The 12,346-nt window shown below is 49.9% G+C and overlaps 6 protein-coding genes across 6 annotated transcripts; 3 read left to right on the plus strand and 3 right to left on the minus strand.

Moving 5' to 3' along the window:
• Positions 1-745: 745 nt before the first annotated feature.
• On the plus strand, positions 746-1,573 carry NCS54_00617100 (Hypothetical protein; the record flags this gene model as incomplete). The annotated part of the gene is made up of 1 exon (XM_053151644.1): positions 746-1,573. The coding sequence occupies one exon, from the start codon at positions 746-748 to the stop codon at positions 1,571-1,573; it is 828 nt and encodes a 275-aa protein (XP_053007619.1).
• Positions 1,574-1,689: 116 nt separating this feature from the next.
• On the minus strand, positions 1,690-2,469 carry NCS54_00617200 (RING-type domain-containing protein; the record flags this gene model as incomplete). Its single annotated transcript, XM_053151645.1, has 1 exon — positions 1,690-2,469. The coding sequence occupies one exon, from the start codon at positions 2,467-2,469 to the stop codon at positions 1,690-1,692; it is 780 nt and encodes a 259-aa protein (XP_053007620.1).
• A 3,276-nt stretch (positions 2,470-5,745) lies between these two features.
• NCS54_00617300 (Nickel/cobalt efflux system) lies at positions 5,746-6,975 on the plus strand (the record flags this gene model as incomplete). Its single annotated transcript, XM_053151646.1, has 2 exons — positions 5,746-6,508; positions 6,560-6,975. The coding sequence occupies 2 exons, from the start codon at positions 5,746-5,748 to the stop codon at positions 6,973-6,975; spliced, it is 1,179 nt and encodes a 392-aa protein (XP_053007621.1).
• A 334-nt stretch (positions 6,976-7,309) lies between these two features.
• Positions 7,310-8,098, plus strand: NCS54_00617400 (Hypothetical protein; the record flags this gene model as incomplete). Its single annotated transcript, XM_053151647.1, has 1 exon — positions 7,310-8,098. One exon carries the CDS (start codon positions 7,310-7,312, stop codon positions 8,096-8,098), a length of 789 nt encoding a protein of 262 aa, XP_053007622.1.
• A 758-nt stretch (positions 8,099-8,856) lies between these two features.
• Positions 8,857-9,664, minus strand: NCS54_00617500 (EKC/KEOPS complex subunit BUD32; the record flags this gene model as incomplete). The annotated part of the gene is made up of 2 exons (XM_053151648.1): positions 8,857-9,057; positions 9,224-9,664. The coding sequence occupies 2 exons, from the start codon at positions 9,662-9,664 to the stop codon at positions 8,857-8,859; spliced, it is 642 nt and encodes a 213-aa protein (XP_053007623.1).
• Positions 9,665-9,769: 105 nt separating this feature from the next.
• Positions 9,770-10,191, minus strand: NCS54_00617600 (EKC/KEOPS complex subunit BUD32; the record flags this gene model as incomplete). The annotated part of the gene is made up of 2 exons (XM_053151649.1): positions 9,770-9,835; positions 9,895-10,191. 2 exons carry the CDS (start codon positions 10,189-10,191, stop codon positions 9,770-9,772), a joined length of 363 nt encoding a protein of 120 aa, XP_053007624.1.
• Between the last annotated feature and the right edge of the window lie 2,155 nt (positions 10,192-12,346).

A 12,346-nucleotide genomic window follows, 5' to 3' on the forward strand; every position in this document is an offset into this window, starting at 1 on the left:
CATGATGACAGCTTTATAATCATTAACTGTGCCGCTTTCCGGATGTTGCGGATTTGCGACGGAGCTTGGTGTAGACGCGGAGATGGTAAGCGCTTAGATCTCACTCAACACAAGGGTGAATCTTATGTGCAGGCTGCGACGATCCGAGCGGCAGTCGGTAGGCTATTTAGAGAGGCTGGACGGTCGATTGTGATTCGATGGTCTGATACGAATGGCGAACCGGCGAATGAAAGAAGTCATCGCTTTGAAGGAAGCTGGATGGTTGGCGTGGAGGTTGGGTTGAAGCAATACGCTGGTATCCATTACAGCAAGGCAAGTGTTGCGATTCTATCACCCACAGGAACAATTATATGGTATCGATATATCTCATCACTGTTATCCATTAATAGTGTAATTGGATGAGTATCGCGATGTAAGCTTGCAGTCCAATGCGGTGTTGAGTAGCTATGGCACAAAACACACCAGCAATTGCTCCATCGGAACCTCAGCCGACAGTCCGCGTGTTCAACAAGGTCGGTGGAGCAACTCCAACATGTCCCCTATACAATTGATTGGCCATATGCAAATAAAATACAAATGGGCGTCGAATCACCTGTAAATGTCGACTCTGGCGCTTGTTATGCGCGTCCTCCGAACCACCTCCGAACCCCCGCACTACCCTTCCATGAACACCATTCATTCATTCATTCAACAAAGCGGCAGGGACACTCGCTCATTCAAACACAAAGAAAACAAAGAATCAACAATGACCCTCCCAATTCTTGACCACATCGCCATCCTGGTCTCCTTTCAGACCCTCCAAACCGTCACAGACCAACTCAAAGACTCCCTCATCGTCATCGACGGCGGGGCCCACGCCGACGGCCTTACCGTCAACAAACTCATCCACCTCGCCGACGGCACCTACATTGAATTCATCGCCTTTGTTGAAGGGGTAGATCCAGAAAAGAGACGCGCTCACCGTTGGGGAAACCTCGAGGAGGGAAGGATTGCTGATTGGGCGCACACGCTGAACTCTGAGGCCGATTATGTGCAGCTTCAGAAGCGGGTTGCGGATGCTGCTGCGGGTGTCACGTATAGCGATCTTGTTCCGCTGCAGAGGAACAGACCAGATGGTGTTCTTATGAAGTGTCTTGTTTCGGTTGCTCTTGATTCTGAGGGGAAACGTGTGTTCCCCGCGACGGTGCCGTTTTGGTGTGTTGATGTTACTGAGAGGCATCTTCGGTCGCCGTTCAAGGGAGAGGATGGACCTCACGAGTACACCAAGCATCCTTCTCACGCCAAAGGTCTCTCACGGGTCACAGTACTACTGCCGGAGAATGATATCTCGACTTATAAGCCAGTCTATGACGCCATTCACAACACGGTCGCTACTGAAGAGGCGGGAGTGTTCTCGTGGCCTTATGAGCTTCCTGCTGGACAGAACCCTGGGAGCAACCAAGTTGCTTTGTCTACTCTGACGAATGGGGGCAGCAAGGCTGAGGTCAGGTTGACATTGCTGGGCACAAAGGAGAGCCCCAAGTCGATTGAGCTTCTTCCTGGATTGGTTCTGGACTTTGAAGCCGCCGCATAGATGGATGTTTTGTCACTTGAACCGGCTCATAGCTAATAAGTGGTCTGCAGAAAATAAAACAGTAAAATTATATGAATTACAATATGGCCCAACCTCACACCGTCTATATATTCCCCTTAAGCATACGCTCGAGGATATCCCGACACCCTAAAAACGTGCAGGCGATACTCCAGCTCCCGAAGGTCCACCGACCTCCACACCCCCTCCCAGTTCTCCGACATCGACTTCCGCGATAGCTCGCAAAAGTCCTTCAACACCCCAAAAGGCTGCATCGTACGGACGATCGGGTCCGCCTTGTAGGGATCCGTCGAAGGTGCCCACATGGCGTCGGGAGAGCAGATGGACACGCCCAGATACTCACCTTCGCGGAGGTCCATCGGGGGAAGATGGTTCTGTGCCATGGAGCTGAGGTTCCTGACCTCGTCCATCATGATGCAGTCGCCGCACTTGTTTGATATGAGGACGTTGTCTCTAAAATAGGGGAATTGCTTGATTTCTTCCAGTGACTGAGGCATGGGGAGGGAGTTGAGGTCGTGGTAGCAGTGTGCGTGATAACCGAGAGCTTGACGACACGCTGGACAGGCGAACCAGCCATCAGCTTCATTCGCATACTCCCACATGCGTACGAGGCATTTTTCGCCAAAGATGTGACCGCAGGGGAGGACGTGAGCTCCGTGGGTGTAACTACCCATCGCTGGGTCTCTGACGTGTTCATCCTCAAAGATGGACATGCGCTCGAAGCAGAGGCATTCGAGATCGAGGTCAGTAAACCTGCTGGGGTCATTTTCTAGAATCTGCTTTAGCTCTGGCCAGTAGATGGACGAGATCTTGCACGTCTTGGAGCAGTTTCGACAGGGGCTCTTGGGCGTGGTGGGGGAAGGGGATCTAGAATTCATGGCGGTCAACGTTGGAGGATCGGAGCAGATTGATGGTATGAATTGTCACTTGAGAGGTATTGGTTTGTATTTTAAGGTGCATTAATTCTTTAATGGTCAGCAGGGACGTTGATGCGTGCTCTGTTCAACTCGACGGTATAAAGAACAACAACTTGTTCAGACGCGATCATTCTAGCAACAAAGAATTCACCAGGACATCACAAGGGTCATCTTTAGGTAAGAACAAGGAAATCAACAGACAAAACACTTCATTACTAGTCGAAAGCAGCCCTCTCGACACTTGAATACGTAGACCTCCAACCAACCCTCTATCCACAACCAACCAAAAAACCACCGGCCAAAGATATTTTATCGAAACACAAAACAGGAACAAGTCAAACAAGAACGAATCGATCGGCTTTGAAAAAGCTTATTCGTAAAAAGCCATTCTCCATCTCTCCCAAAAAAAAAAAAAAAAAAAAAAAAACCAGATCCGCCGTCTACTCCCATGCGTAGACATGGAAAGAAAATTGGATGCCGAGGAAATCTCTGCCAAACCAGCGCTTCGTAGACTCTTCTTCCAACTCCTTTTCCGTGCCGCGGCAGGCTTTGAGGATCATTTCGTCTCGGTTTAGGTTCAGTCCTCGGCGAATCGTGGCGTGTCTTTGTCTCTCCTCTGAGTGAAGGAGCCATACGCCATCACCGAGCGTCGCAGCAACGCCAACAAATTCGTCATGCGCAAGACTCACGGAGCCGTTCATGATGGAAGCGATGGCCGTCATAGTGTTGAGAATTTTCTCTACGTAACAGGTGTCGCAGAGTTCGCTGAGACCACCCCCTTCGGGGATGGTCGGTGGGAGCCTCTTCAAGGCTTGGCGTCGGGTCTGCTTCGTAGTTCCATTGTCGAGGAACCCATCGATGGCGGTGATAAAGGTCCTGAGAGATTTCTGAATGTTTCCAGAGTGGGAGGTCGCATTCGAAACGTTGTCCGGTTGGCGGGGCTCAAGAGGGATCTCCATAGGTCGACTAGTGTGTCGACACTCCGGGTGAATGGTGGTGTGTCGGCATGAAGGACAGCTCGGAGGTGTGCCCCTGTCCAGAAGGGATTCTGACCAGAACCTCAAGCAGGAGGAACCAAAAATGTGACCACACGGCAGTACGACTGCCGTGTGGTCGGACTCGTGGGGCGCGATCTTGTGCTGCAGTTCGACCTTTTCATAACAAATGGTGCAATTAATTGCACAGTCGGCGATCGTCGAATCTGGATGGAAGAGCTGGGCCCTGAGGGCTGGCCAAAAGGTTTCGGTGATCATGGGAGACATTATCATGGAAATAAGGGTATCAGGTGCTGGATATGAATCTGGAAAAACTCTCGAAGAAAACCAAGAAGGCGAAGGGAAGGTGTCTTTGAGTAGAGCTTTTTGGTGTGAAGAGGGATAGAGAGAGAAAAGAGAAGAGAAGAGGACTGGAGGAGAAGGCGGTTATTTATGTTCCTCCAGACAGCAAACGAAATCTGTTGAGCAGTGTTTACAAGCGTGCACTGCAAACCAGGCAGTGCAAGTCTAATGGCCGCGATGCAGCTGGCAACTCTGTCTGCCGCTCAACGGGGCAGTGGTAAACAGGCTTTGGCTCACATTCATGAACTACGTTTGAGTACTAAATGCTAAAATTGAACGGTAGATTGAACGATGGACAAACGACACGTCGAATAGTGAGGGGGAGAGAGTTGGACGGTGCATATGGCGGTACCCTCGGGGTGGATTAAGGGGTAGAAGAATAAGTTCTTGAGACCATGTGTCGGGGATGAAGTCTGCCTTTGTTTACTTGGATCTAAATAACTCAAAAGGAATGGCACCCTTTAACTCTTGATACTGCTCGTTGCAGCTGGTGCGGTGACGGGGGCGGGCATAGGCAGATGTGACCAAGATCCCACGAGTTAGACCATCTTGTTTTCGAGTACTTCCTCTTCCTCGTGCACGGCTTTGGTGGGGATCTAGATAGCCCACGAGTCAGGTGCGATCTTGCCATGTACTCGGCTCGCCATCTTGTTGTTGCCGGCGAGCTTTGCGCCTTTTGTTGTGGATAGGATGTCCAGGTATCCTCCACCAGGAAGCCAGGGAAAAGATATCTTTGAGTTAACATGAAGTTTTTATTAAAGACATCTTATCCAACTCGGGAACCTCCCATGCGACATCAATAACTGCCCGCTCATCCTTAGATTCCATAACGCGCCTCTCCCCAACTCAGAGAGGCGAAGGCGAGCTATCATCCCGAGACTGGGATCACTCGAGTTCGAGATGTGCGATGAGGCGCATTAAGTCAAGCTTTTCCCACATGCACATCGTTTCAGTCTGTATTGTCGAGAGCGACTTTACCCTTTGAGGACAACATCACGCGCATGAGTCGACGGTTTTGACACCATCGGATGGATCACAAGTGCCGGGGCCAGGGAGTCAAAAGCATTCAGGCTGTTACAGTTATACTGAGGGCACATACAAGCCGCAATGATTCAAGTTTAGTTGTGTTGAGGAGAGGGAGAGAAATGGGGCAGAGGTTCCAAAGGGACAAGACCAAGGGATTCGTCTGAAGATCCTCAATCGTGACACTCGCATCGTGAAGAGAGAAATGGCATACCCTTTCACTAGCAATAGGAATAACAAAAAGGATCACAAAATATCTGCATGCTGCAATGTTTGTGCTTGTTGAGGCCAAAGTCAAAAGGCAATAACTGACGGCGTTGTCGAGAAGCTCCTGTCATTCGCTCGTTGGTGGGGAAGGCCGTGTCGTGTTAACTTTACTGTGAGCGATGTCCGATTGCTCTGGAATCAAAACAGTAATAAGAAGTTTAGCGGTGTAGTAGCCATCAATAAGCTCCCAATCAAGTCACCTGCAAACCATCATCTCGGCGCAAAGACGTCGTTAAGTTGAGGCTCTTCTGAATAGCCTCAGTTTACCCTGGAGTCTTGTCTCCAGCACATCCCCCATCAAGTCTAGCCAGCCGTTCCCAAAGTGGCTTAGCTTATCGATATTGATCCGCATCCCCCGCACATCGCGCGTGTGCGCATGATAAGGCGACTGCAACGCCTCTTGCATTCAAGCGCCCGCCGGCCGCCGTCGGTCAAATTCATGGCGTTTTTTTCTTCCTCAAGTGATGACTAGTAGCATCTTTTACGTGGGGGGTGAAGAGAGGGGGTTTTACTGGTGGCTTGTGTAGTATATCTTTCTAACTTGTCGAGTTTTTAACCTTTTTTCCTCTGAATATTCTCCGAGGTGGTTATTCACAAAACATCAATCACCATGGCGCCCTTCAACTTTCAGAACCCGCTGGGCATCTCCAAGCCCAGCTTCCTCCGCGGAATACCCACAAACAGCCTGTTCATGATCTTCCTCCTCATCAGCGTCAACGCCATCATCTGGGCCACTGTCGCCGTCGTGCTGCACTTTCACCCCCGCCTCGTCGCGCCGGCCGCTCTCTCGTACGTCCTCGGCCTGCGTCATGCTCTGGATGCAGATCACATCGCCGCCATCGACCTCATGACCCGGAGGCTCATCGCTTCTGGGCAGAGACCTGCTACTGTGGGGACTTTCTTTTCGCTGGGGCATAGTACTATTGTTATTGTTACTTGTATTGTTGTTGCGGCTACGAGTGGTGCTTTGAGGGAGAGGTTTGATGGGTTTACGCGTGTGGGAAATATCATAGGCACCAGCGTCAGTGCCGTCTTTCTCATCATTCTATGCATAGGAAACGGTTGGGTTCTGTATCAGCTCGTGCAGCGCCTCAAGGTTGTCCTGCAGGAGCGCCGGCAACGGAGTGGCTTCGACGCCGAGGAGAGTCAGATTCAAGACCACTTTGCCCTCGAGGGAGGAGGATTCTTGGCTCGTGTCTTCAAGAAGCTCTTTCGAGTCATTGATCGACCGTGGAAGATGTATCCTCTTGGTGTCGTCTTTGGACTTGGGTTTGATACGAGTTCCGAGATTGCTATTCTTGGAATTGCGAGTATTCAGGCTGTACAGGGGACGAGTATCTGGCTGATTTTGATTTTCCCGTTGCTGTTTACCGGTAAGTTTCAAACCCAGTCAACCATTGTCTTGAAAACTAACTTTGTAACAGCCGGCATGTGTCTCCTTGATACCACCGACGGAGCCTTGATGATGGCTCTATACACTTCCAAGGCCTTCTCCCGAGACGTCGTTGCCATTCTGTATTATTCCATAGTACTCACCGGCATCACAGTCTTTGTCTCTGCCTTTATCGGCATTATCCAGGTCTTGTCCCTCATTCAGAACGTTGCCGAGCCCGAGGGAGGTTTCTGGGATGGTGTATCCGCCATTGGAGATCACTTTGATATTATCGGAGGAAGCATCTGTGGTGTCTTTTTAGTTGTGGGACTGGGTTCTATCCTCGTGTACAGGCCTTGGCGAAGACGTGTGGAGAGGAGGAACCCACCCCTTGTCGATGCTGCTGATGAGGGTTTGGAGGAACCTTCGACTCCTGATGAGATACCAGGACGTGTTTACACACCCTGATACGAATGTTAACGCATTAGGAAGGCTATCAGCCCGAAAGTCTATATCTCTCAATAGTTAGAGTGGTCATGAGAACACATATTAGGCATTAGGCAGCAGATTTATACATACAGCGTGCATATTGGAAATGATACACCTTGTTACCATGACAATAAAAATTCAATTCTATCTCTGCCATGACTTGTTGACTGCTTATTATTGACATGATGTTTTCATATGAAGAGACCTATCCTCACATCAACAACAACCACTTCTTCTCCCTTTGTTATTCTCCAAGCTCTTATTCTGTCCATTACTTGGCCATCCCTCGCTAACGCGATCATACACTCTCAACATGAATAACTTCACTCTTAATCCCATGCCCAACTTTGCGTTCGATTCAGTCGCTATGGATTGTAACTCGATGACCAACAACATGATCGACAACTCAATGGTTAACAACCTTGTTGTTGACAACTCCACGAGCAATGACTTGATGGATATTACCGAAATGACCCAGGGTCTGATTATCAAGGATTCTGGGGTTGAAGATTTGATGGTTGATGACTCTCCGATCAACAGTCTCACGTCCAATCACTCCATGGCCTACGCTCACTCGACGAATAGCTCTGCCAACGGTTTCCCTACCACAAATACTCCCGTCTCTATGGGAGATTCAATTGACACTCCCATGGTCGATAGTCCTATTAGCAATGGGCCTACGACTAACATCTTTCTGGCAGGCAATCCCCCAGCCAAAGACTCTATGGGCTCAATCGCTAATCCTCCCATGACCAAAAGTCTTATCACGAAAGGAGCCATGGTAGACAGCTCCGTACCTACAAAACGAGCCGCAAGTATCTTTACTCCCGTCTTACGAGAGTCACTTCGGAACCAGTTCCTATTTGTGGACGGGCCCCGAAAGACAGAGGGCGTCTGGCTCTGCGCCAAGTGCATCAAGCATCTCGACCGGGATGGAAACGATGACCTGCGGAAATGGCGCACTCGGTATGGCATATGGCCCGGCCTTGAGCTGCACCCTGAGGTTAGGGTAAAGAAGTTTAAGTGCACGCACTGCAAGGAGCGTCGCCGGTGCAACTTTGTCAAGCGTGCTGGATTATCGTCGCCGCCGCTGCCACCATGAGTCCGAACAACAACGCCAACAGCCAGCAGCAACAACAACGGCAGGCTCTCTTCCTCCTCTAGTGCGGCCAGAAGACACTCGCCTAGTATGAGACCTCCAAAGCTCAACTGCGAATGGCATCATTGATGCATGGGGAAGGTGGTCAGGTTGGCATGCTTGTTGGTTATTGGCAATGGGACGTCAGCGCGGCCAACGCCTATCGAATTGAACTCCACTATGACCATGCTATCCTTGCCGAAGCCATTATCCCCCTAGGTGATCAACTCTATGAAGAGCTAAAAGAAACAGCTTCTGGCGAAGCCTTAAACGGTATCGGATTGGATAAATGGCCGAAAAATGACAGCCAAAGAATCGCACTGGCGATCTGGGACGTAGAATAAGCGGGTTGTCATGCTCATTACGAAAAGCTTTACTGGTGTTGCTGTGTTATCCACAAAGATGGGGATGTCACGAGGGTTCTGACGCTGTTTGTCATTGCACTCGTCGTTTGAGGGTAGTCGGTTTACTTCATATTGGTGTTTGGTGACGGTTTTATTGGTTTCAATAATGGCGTTGGAGGATCCCTTTGTTGGCATCAGTCTGGTGGTTTGGCTTTCGTACTTGAACATGATGGAGTGTAGACTGCTCACTCCGACTATTCTCATTGACCAATTAATCCTGTCAACAAAACCTCATCTATATGTCTCATAGAAAGCCATTGTTCCAAGTCTCACAGTTCCCAATCCTTGGACTTGGCTATTTAACGCAAAATCGGCCAGTCAGTCCCTGTTGACAACCGACACATGATTCGCTGGTGGTATCGTCGAGTGTGTATCGCCGATCACCAGGTTCTCCAGTTCAGAGCTATCCACAGACAGCTTTAACATGGTTAGGTAGTGCTTGAGCAGATACTGCGCAAGAAGACGAGCGTAGAGTTCGTTCACAGCGTCGATCCCAGCAGGAACACAGCCGTGTACCATCTGTGTCAACACTCTTGAAGCCAGATTTGTAGTTGACAGAATAGACATGCATGCTCTGAAGTAATTGAGCCCAGGCCAATTTCTAGCAATCTATTATCTTGCCAGTTGAAAGAAGCCGCTTCCCGTCCTCTAGCACCCTCTGCGGCGGTCGCTCCCAGTTCAGTACCTTTCCGCCTCTTTCTAAGATGGCCTGTTTCCTCTCATACCACTGATCCATGGTTACTGAGAGAGGAGTTCCATGTACGTCTGCCATAGGTACGCTAACTTTCGGGGGCTTTAGCCGAGGAGGCCAGTTGATGGCCTTGGGAGCATCTCCCGACCCTGGGTATAAAGCCCTCCTATCTCGCCGTTCCTGCAGCACTTGCCGATACTCAACGACGGGGCGATCTAGTTGTACTTCTTGATGCTTTAACCACTCCAAAGGGAGGCTGTCGATGTTCTGTTCTTCGCGAGGTGCATCGCGGAGGCTCTCGTCTCGAGTAATGATCTCGTCTATAGTGAAGATGACGCCTTTGACATCATTCCGGTTCTCATCATGCCATTCACCCTCGCCATCTTCAGTTGAGGGGTGATTGATGTGTGCGGCAAAGTTAAAATCGAGGAGCATGATCGAGGCCGTCGATTCATCCACGACGAGGTTCCGTAGGGCAACATCTTGATGTGAGATGCCATATCGAAGGGGGACTATATTCAGATGACAGGGTAGGCGCATTCACAGGTTCATCTCTTTCCAAGACTTTTGCGCATACTGCCATAAAAAGTAGTACTTGAACACCACCTGGTTAAACATCAGCATACGACAATGTAATTTGGGAGCAGTGACTTGGTGGCCCTCACCTTGTTGGCAGGCTCACTGGAGCATGGATGGTATGTGACAAGATCAGTGTCAGGACCAAGCCTCTGGAATTCCTCAAACATACCCCGGCGTACTGTTCGGACTCCCTCAGGAAGGGAGATCTCATCAAGGAGCGGGTAATGTACGCAGCAAGTCTCATCATTCTCCGCATCGGTGTATACAGAGATAATTTCACCGGTGTTGGATACGTGTATCCTATACACGTTGAGCGGAATCTGGCTGCTATGGCGTCTGAGCTGTTGGATGGCGATGCTCTCGTCGTCTTGCTCTTCGTCCATCGTGACAGAAATCACTCGCCTTGGATCCCAATCAGTGATGTGCCATGTGCTTGGCCCGCCGATGCGGACATCGCCACTGAGCGAAAAATATTTGGAATTTTCATCAATCATGTTGCTAGGCCATGGTGACCGAGGGGAGGGTGTGATAACCGGCAGGATGAAGAATAGAAGTTGAGACAAGAATGCAGTCTGGCATTGCCATGACTAAGCTACGAGAAATCCGTCACTGACAAAGGCGAGTAAGTATCATGGCACTGGAGACGCGCACTCTGTTGATCAAGCGGACGTCGAGGTAACTCTACACACACAGGTCGAGGTCTATAGACAACTAGTCAAGCAACTCCTGTCTTGTGGAGGCGCACATGATGGGTCGTACATCTAGGCCTTGTGGTTGGACTCCTCCCCAGGGCGGTCTTCAGAGTTGTCATGGTCAAGGTCCAGTATGAAGAATGAGCATTCACACAAAGATCAAGGAATCCGGTCACCATCCAATAGCTCGAGCCATAAGGGGTGTTCAACTCATACATGCGTCACACTCTGGACGAGTACCATTTCGCATCTCTGGGGGGCTAGCCCTTCCCTTCCCCAGCCGTGTCCAATGTCTCTCGCCGACGCCTGGCCTCCCTTTCATCCTATCATCATCATCACAGACTACCGGCAAGCAGTTCAAACTGCATGGCAATCTCCGCTTCCGCCTCGGCGAGCTCCTGGCTCTTGTCTTCACCCTCTCTGAGCCCCTCGCACATGCTCCAGAGCCATGAGGAGTAAAAGTCGGGCAGAATGAGGAGAACAGGTCGTATATTTGAAGACGTAGGATGGCAGTCTTTGGACATTCCTCATAGTTATGCCACCAGTCCACACGAGGATTCTACTCTGCATGGCATCCCACCCTCTTCCTCTCCAACCTGCGTGCAGTCTCCTTTATCGTGCCTCAAGCATAATCTTGCTAAAGTGTTGATCTCGTCCGCGTACTTTGTTATAGTTGAAGCCCGGCCCTTGATGGGATAATTGAGGGAATAGACAGTGGTCTTCTCGTTCAAGCAGCCACCGCCTCCAACGCTACGAGATACATAGGTTAGTTCTCCAGAGCTAGTCAATCTATAAAACAAGGATAACTTACTTGCAGTCGTTGGCAAAATCGGCTCGCAAGTACGTGAAGTCATACTTGCGAAGCCGACTCACAAATACATGAAGTCGTACTTTCCGGAGAAGCGTTCCACTACCAAGGATGTCATCGGGCAGATATATATATATATATATCTGTTCGTAATCGCTTCTTGCAGCTGGGTAGCTTTCCCCACCGCCTCCAACGCTAGAAGAGACATAGTTCAGTTCTCTATAACCGACGACATCCACAAAACAGGGATAACTCACTTGCAGTCGTTGGCGAAATCGGTTGAACCCGTTCTCTCTGAGGCCGGGCCACAAGTACATAAAATCGTACTTTCCAAAGCCGGCTCGCAAGTACAGATGTTTTTGTTAGCAGCACCCGCCTTCAACGCTGGAGGAGACATAGGTTAGTTCTCTATAACAGGTGATATCCACAAATGGAACAGGAGTAACCTACTTGCAATCGTTGGCGAGATCAATGCGCAAGTACATGAAGTCGCACTTGCCAAAGCCGACTCGCAAGGACATGAAATGCTCTGTCACTGCCCGGGATGCTAGAGGAGACTGAGGTCAGTTCTCTGTACCTAATGACATCCACAAAACAGGAGCAACTTACTTGCAATCGTTGGCAAAATCGATTCTCAAGTACATGAAATCGTACTTTCCAAGCCGGCCGGCAAGCAGATGAAATCGTACTTGTCAAAGCCGGCCGGCAAGTACATAAAATCGTACTTGCCGAAGGCAATTCTCAAGTACATTAAATCGTACTTTCTGGGCTCGCAACCCACAAGTTTTATTTCCCATGTGCATATTCACTTCGACAGGCCAAGCGTATAGAGAAAGGACGGTTCTCGACCTCATTGAGGTCGCGGGTGTAGGAGGCACGTCATCGTCTTTGCTGGACTCGGTGCCCCGTGAGCCATCAGGGACGCGAGGTGAAAGAATCACCTTCCAGTGAAATGGGATAAGGTGGTGTGTGCTGAGGTGATGGTTAGCTGCAAAGACTAGCTGTGGCAGACCTTGCGTCGCCTGTGCGCGAAGGATG

This window comes from Fusarium falciforme, chromosome 4, assembly GCF_026873545.1.
Source record: "Fusarium falciforme chromosome 4, complete sequence".
In the NCBI taxonomy this organism is placed as follows: Eukaryota; Fungi; Ascomycota; class Sordariomycetes; order Hypocreales; family Nectriaceae; genus Fusarium; species Fusarium falciforme.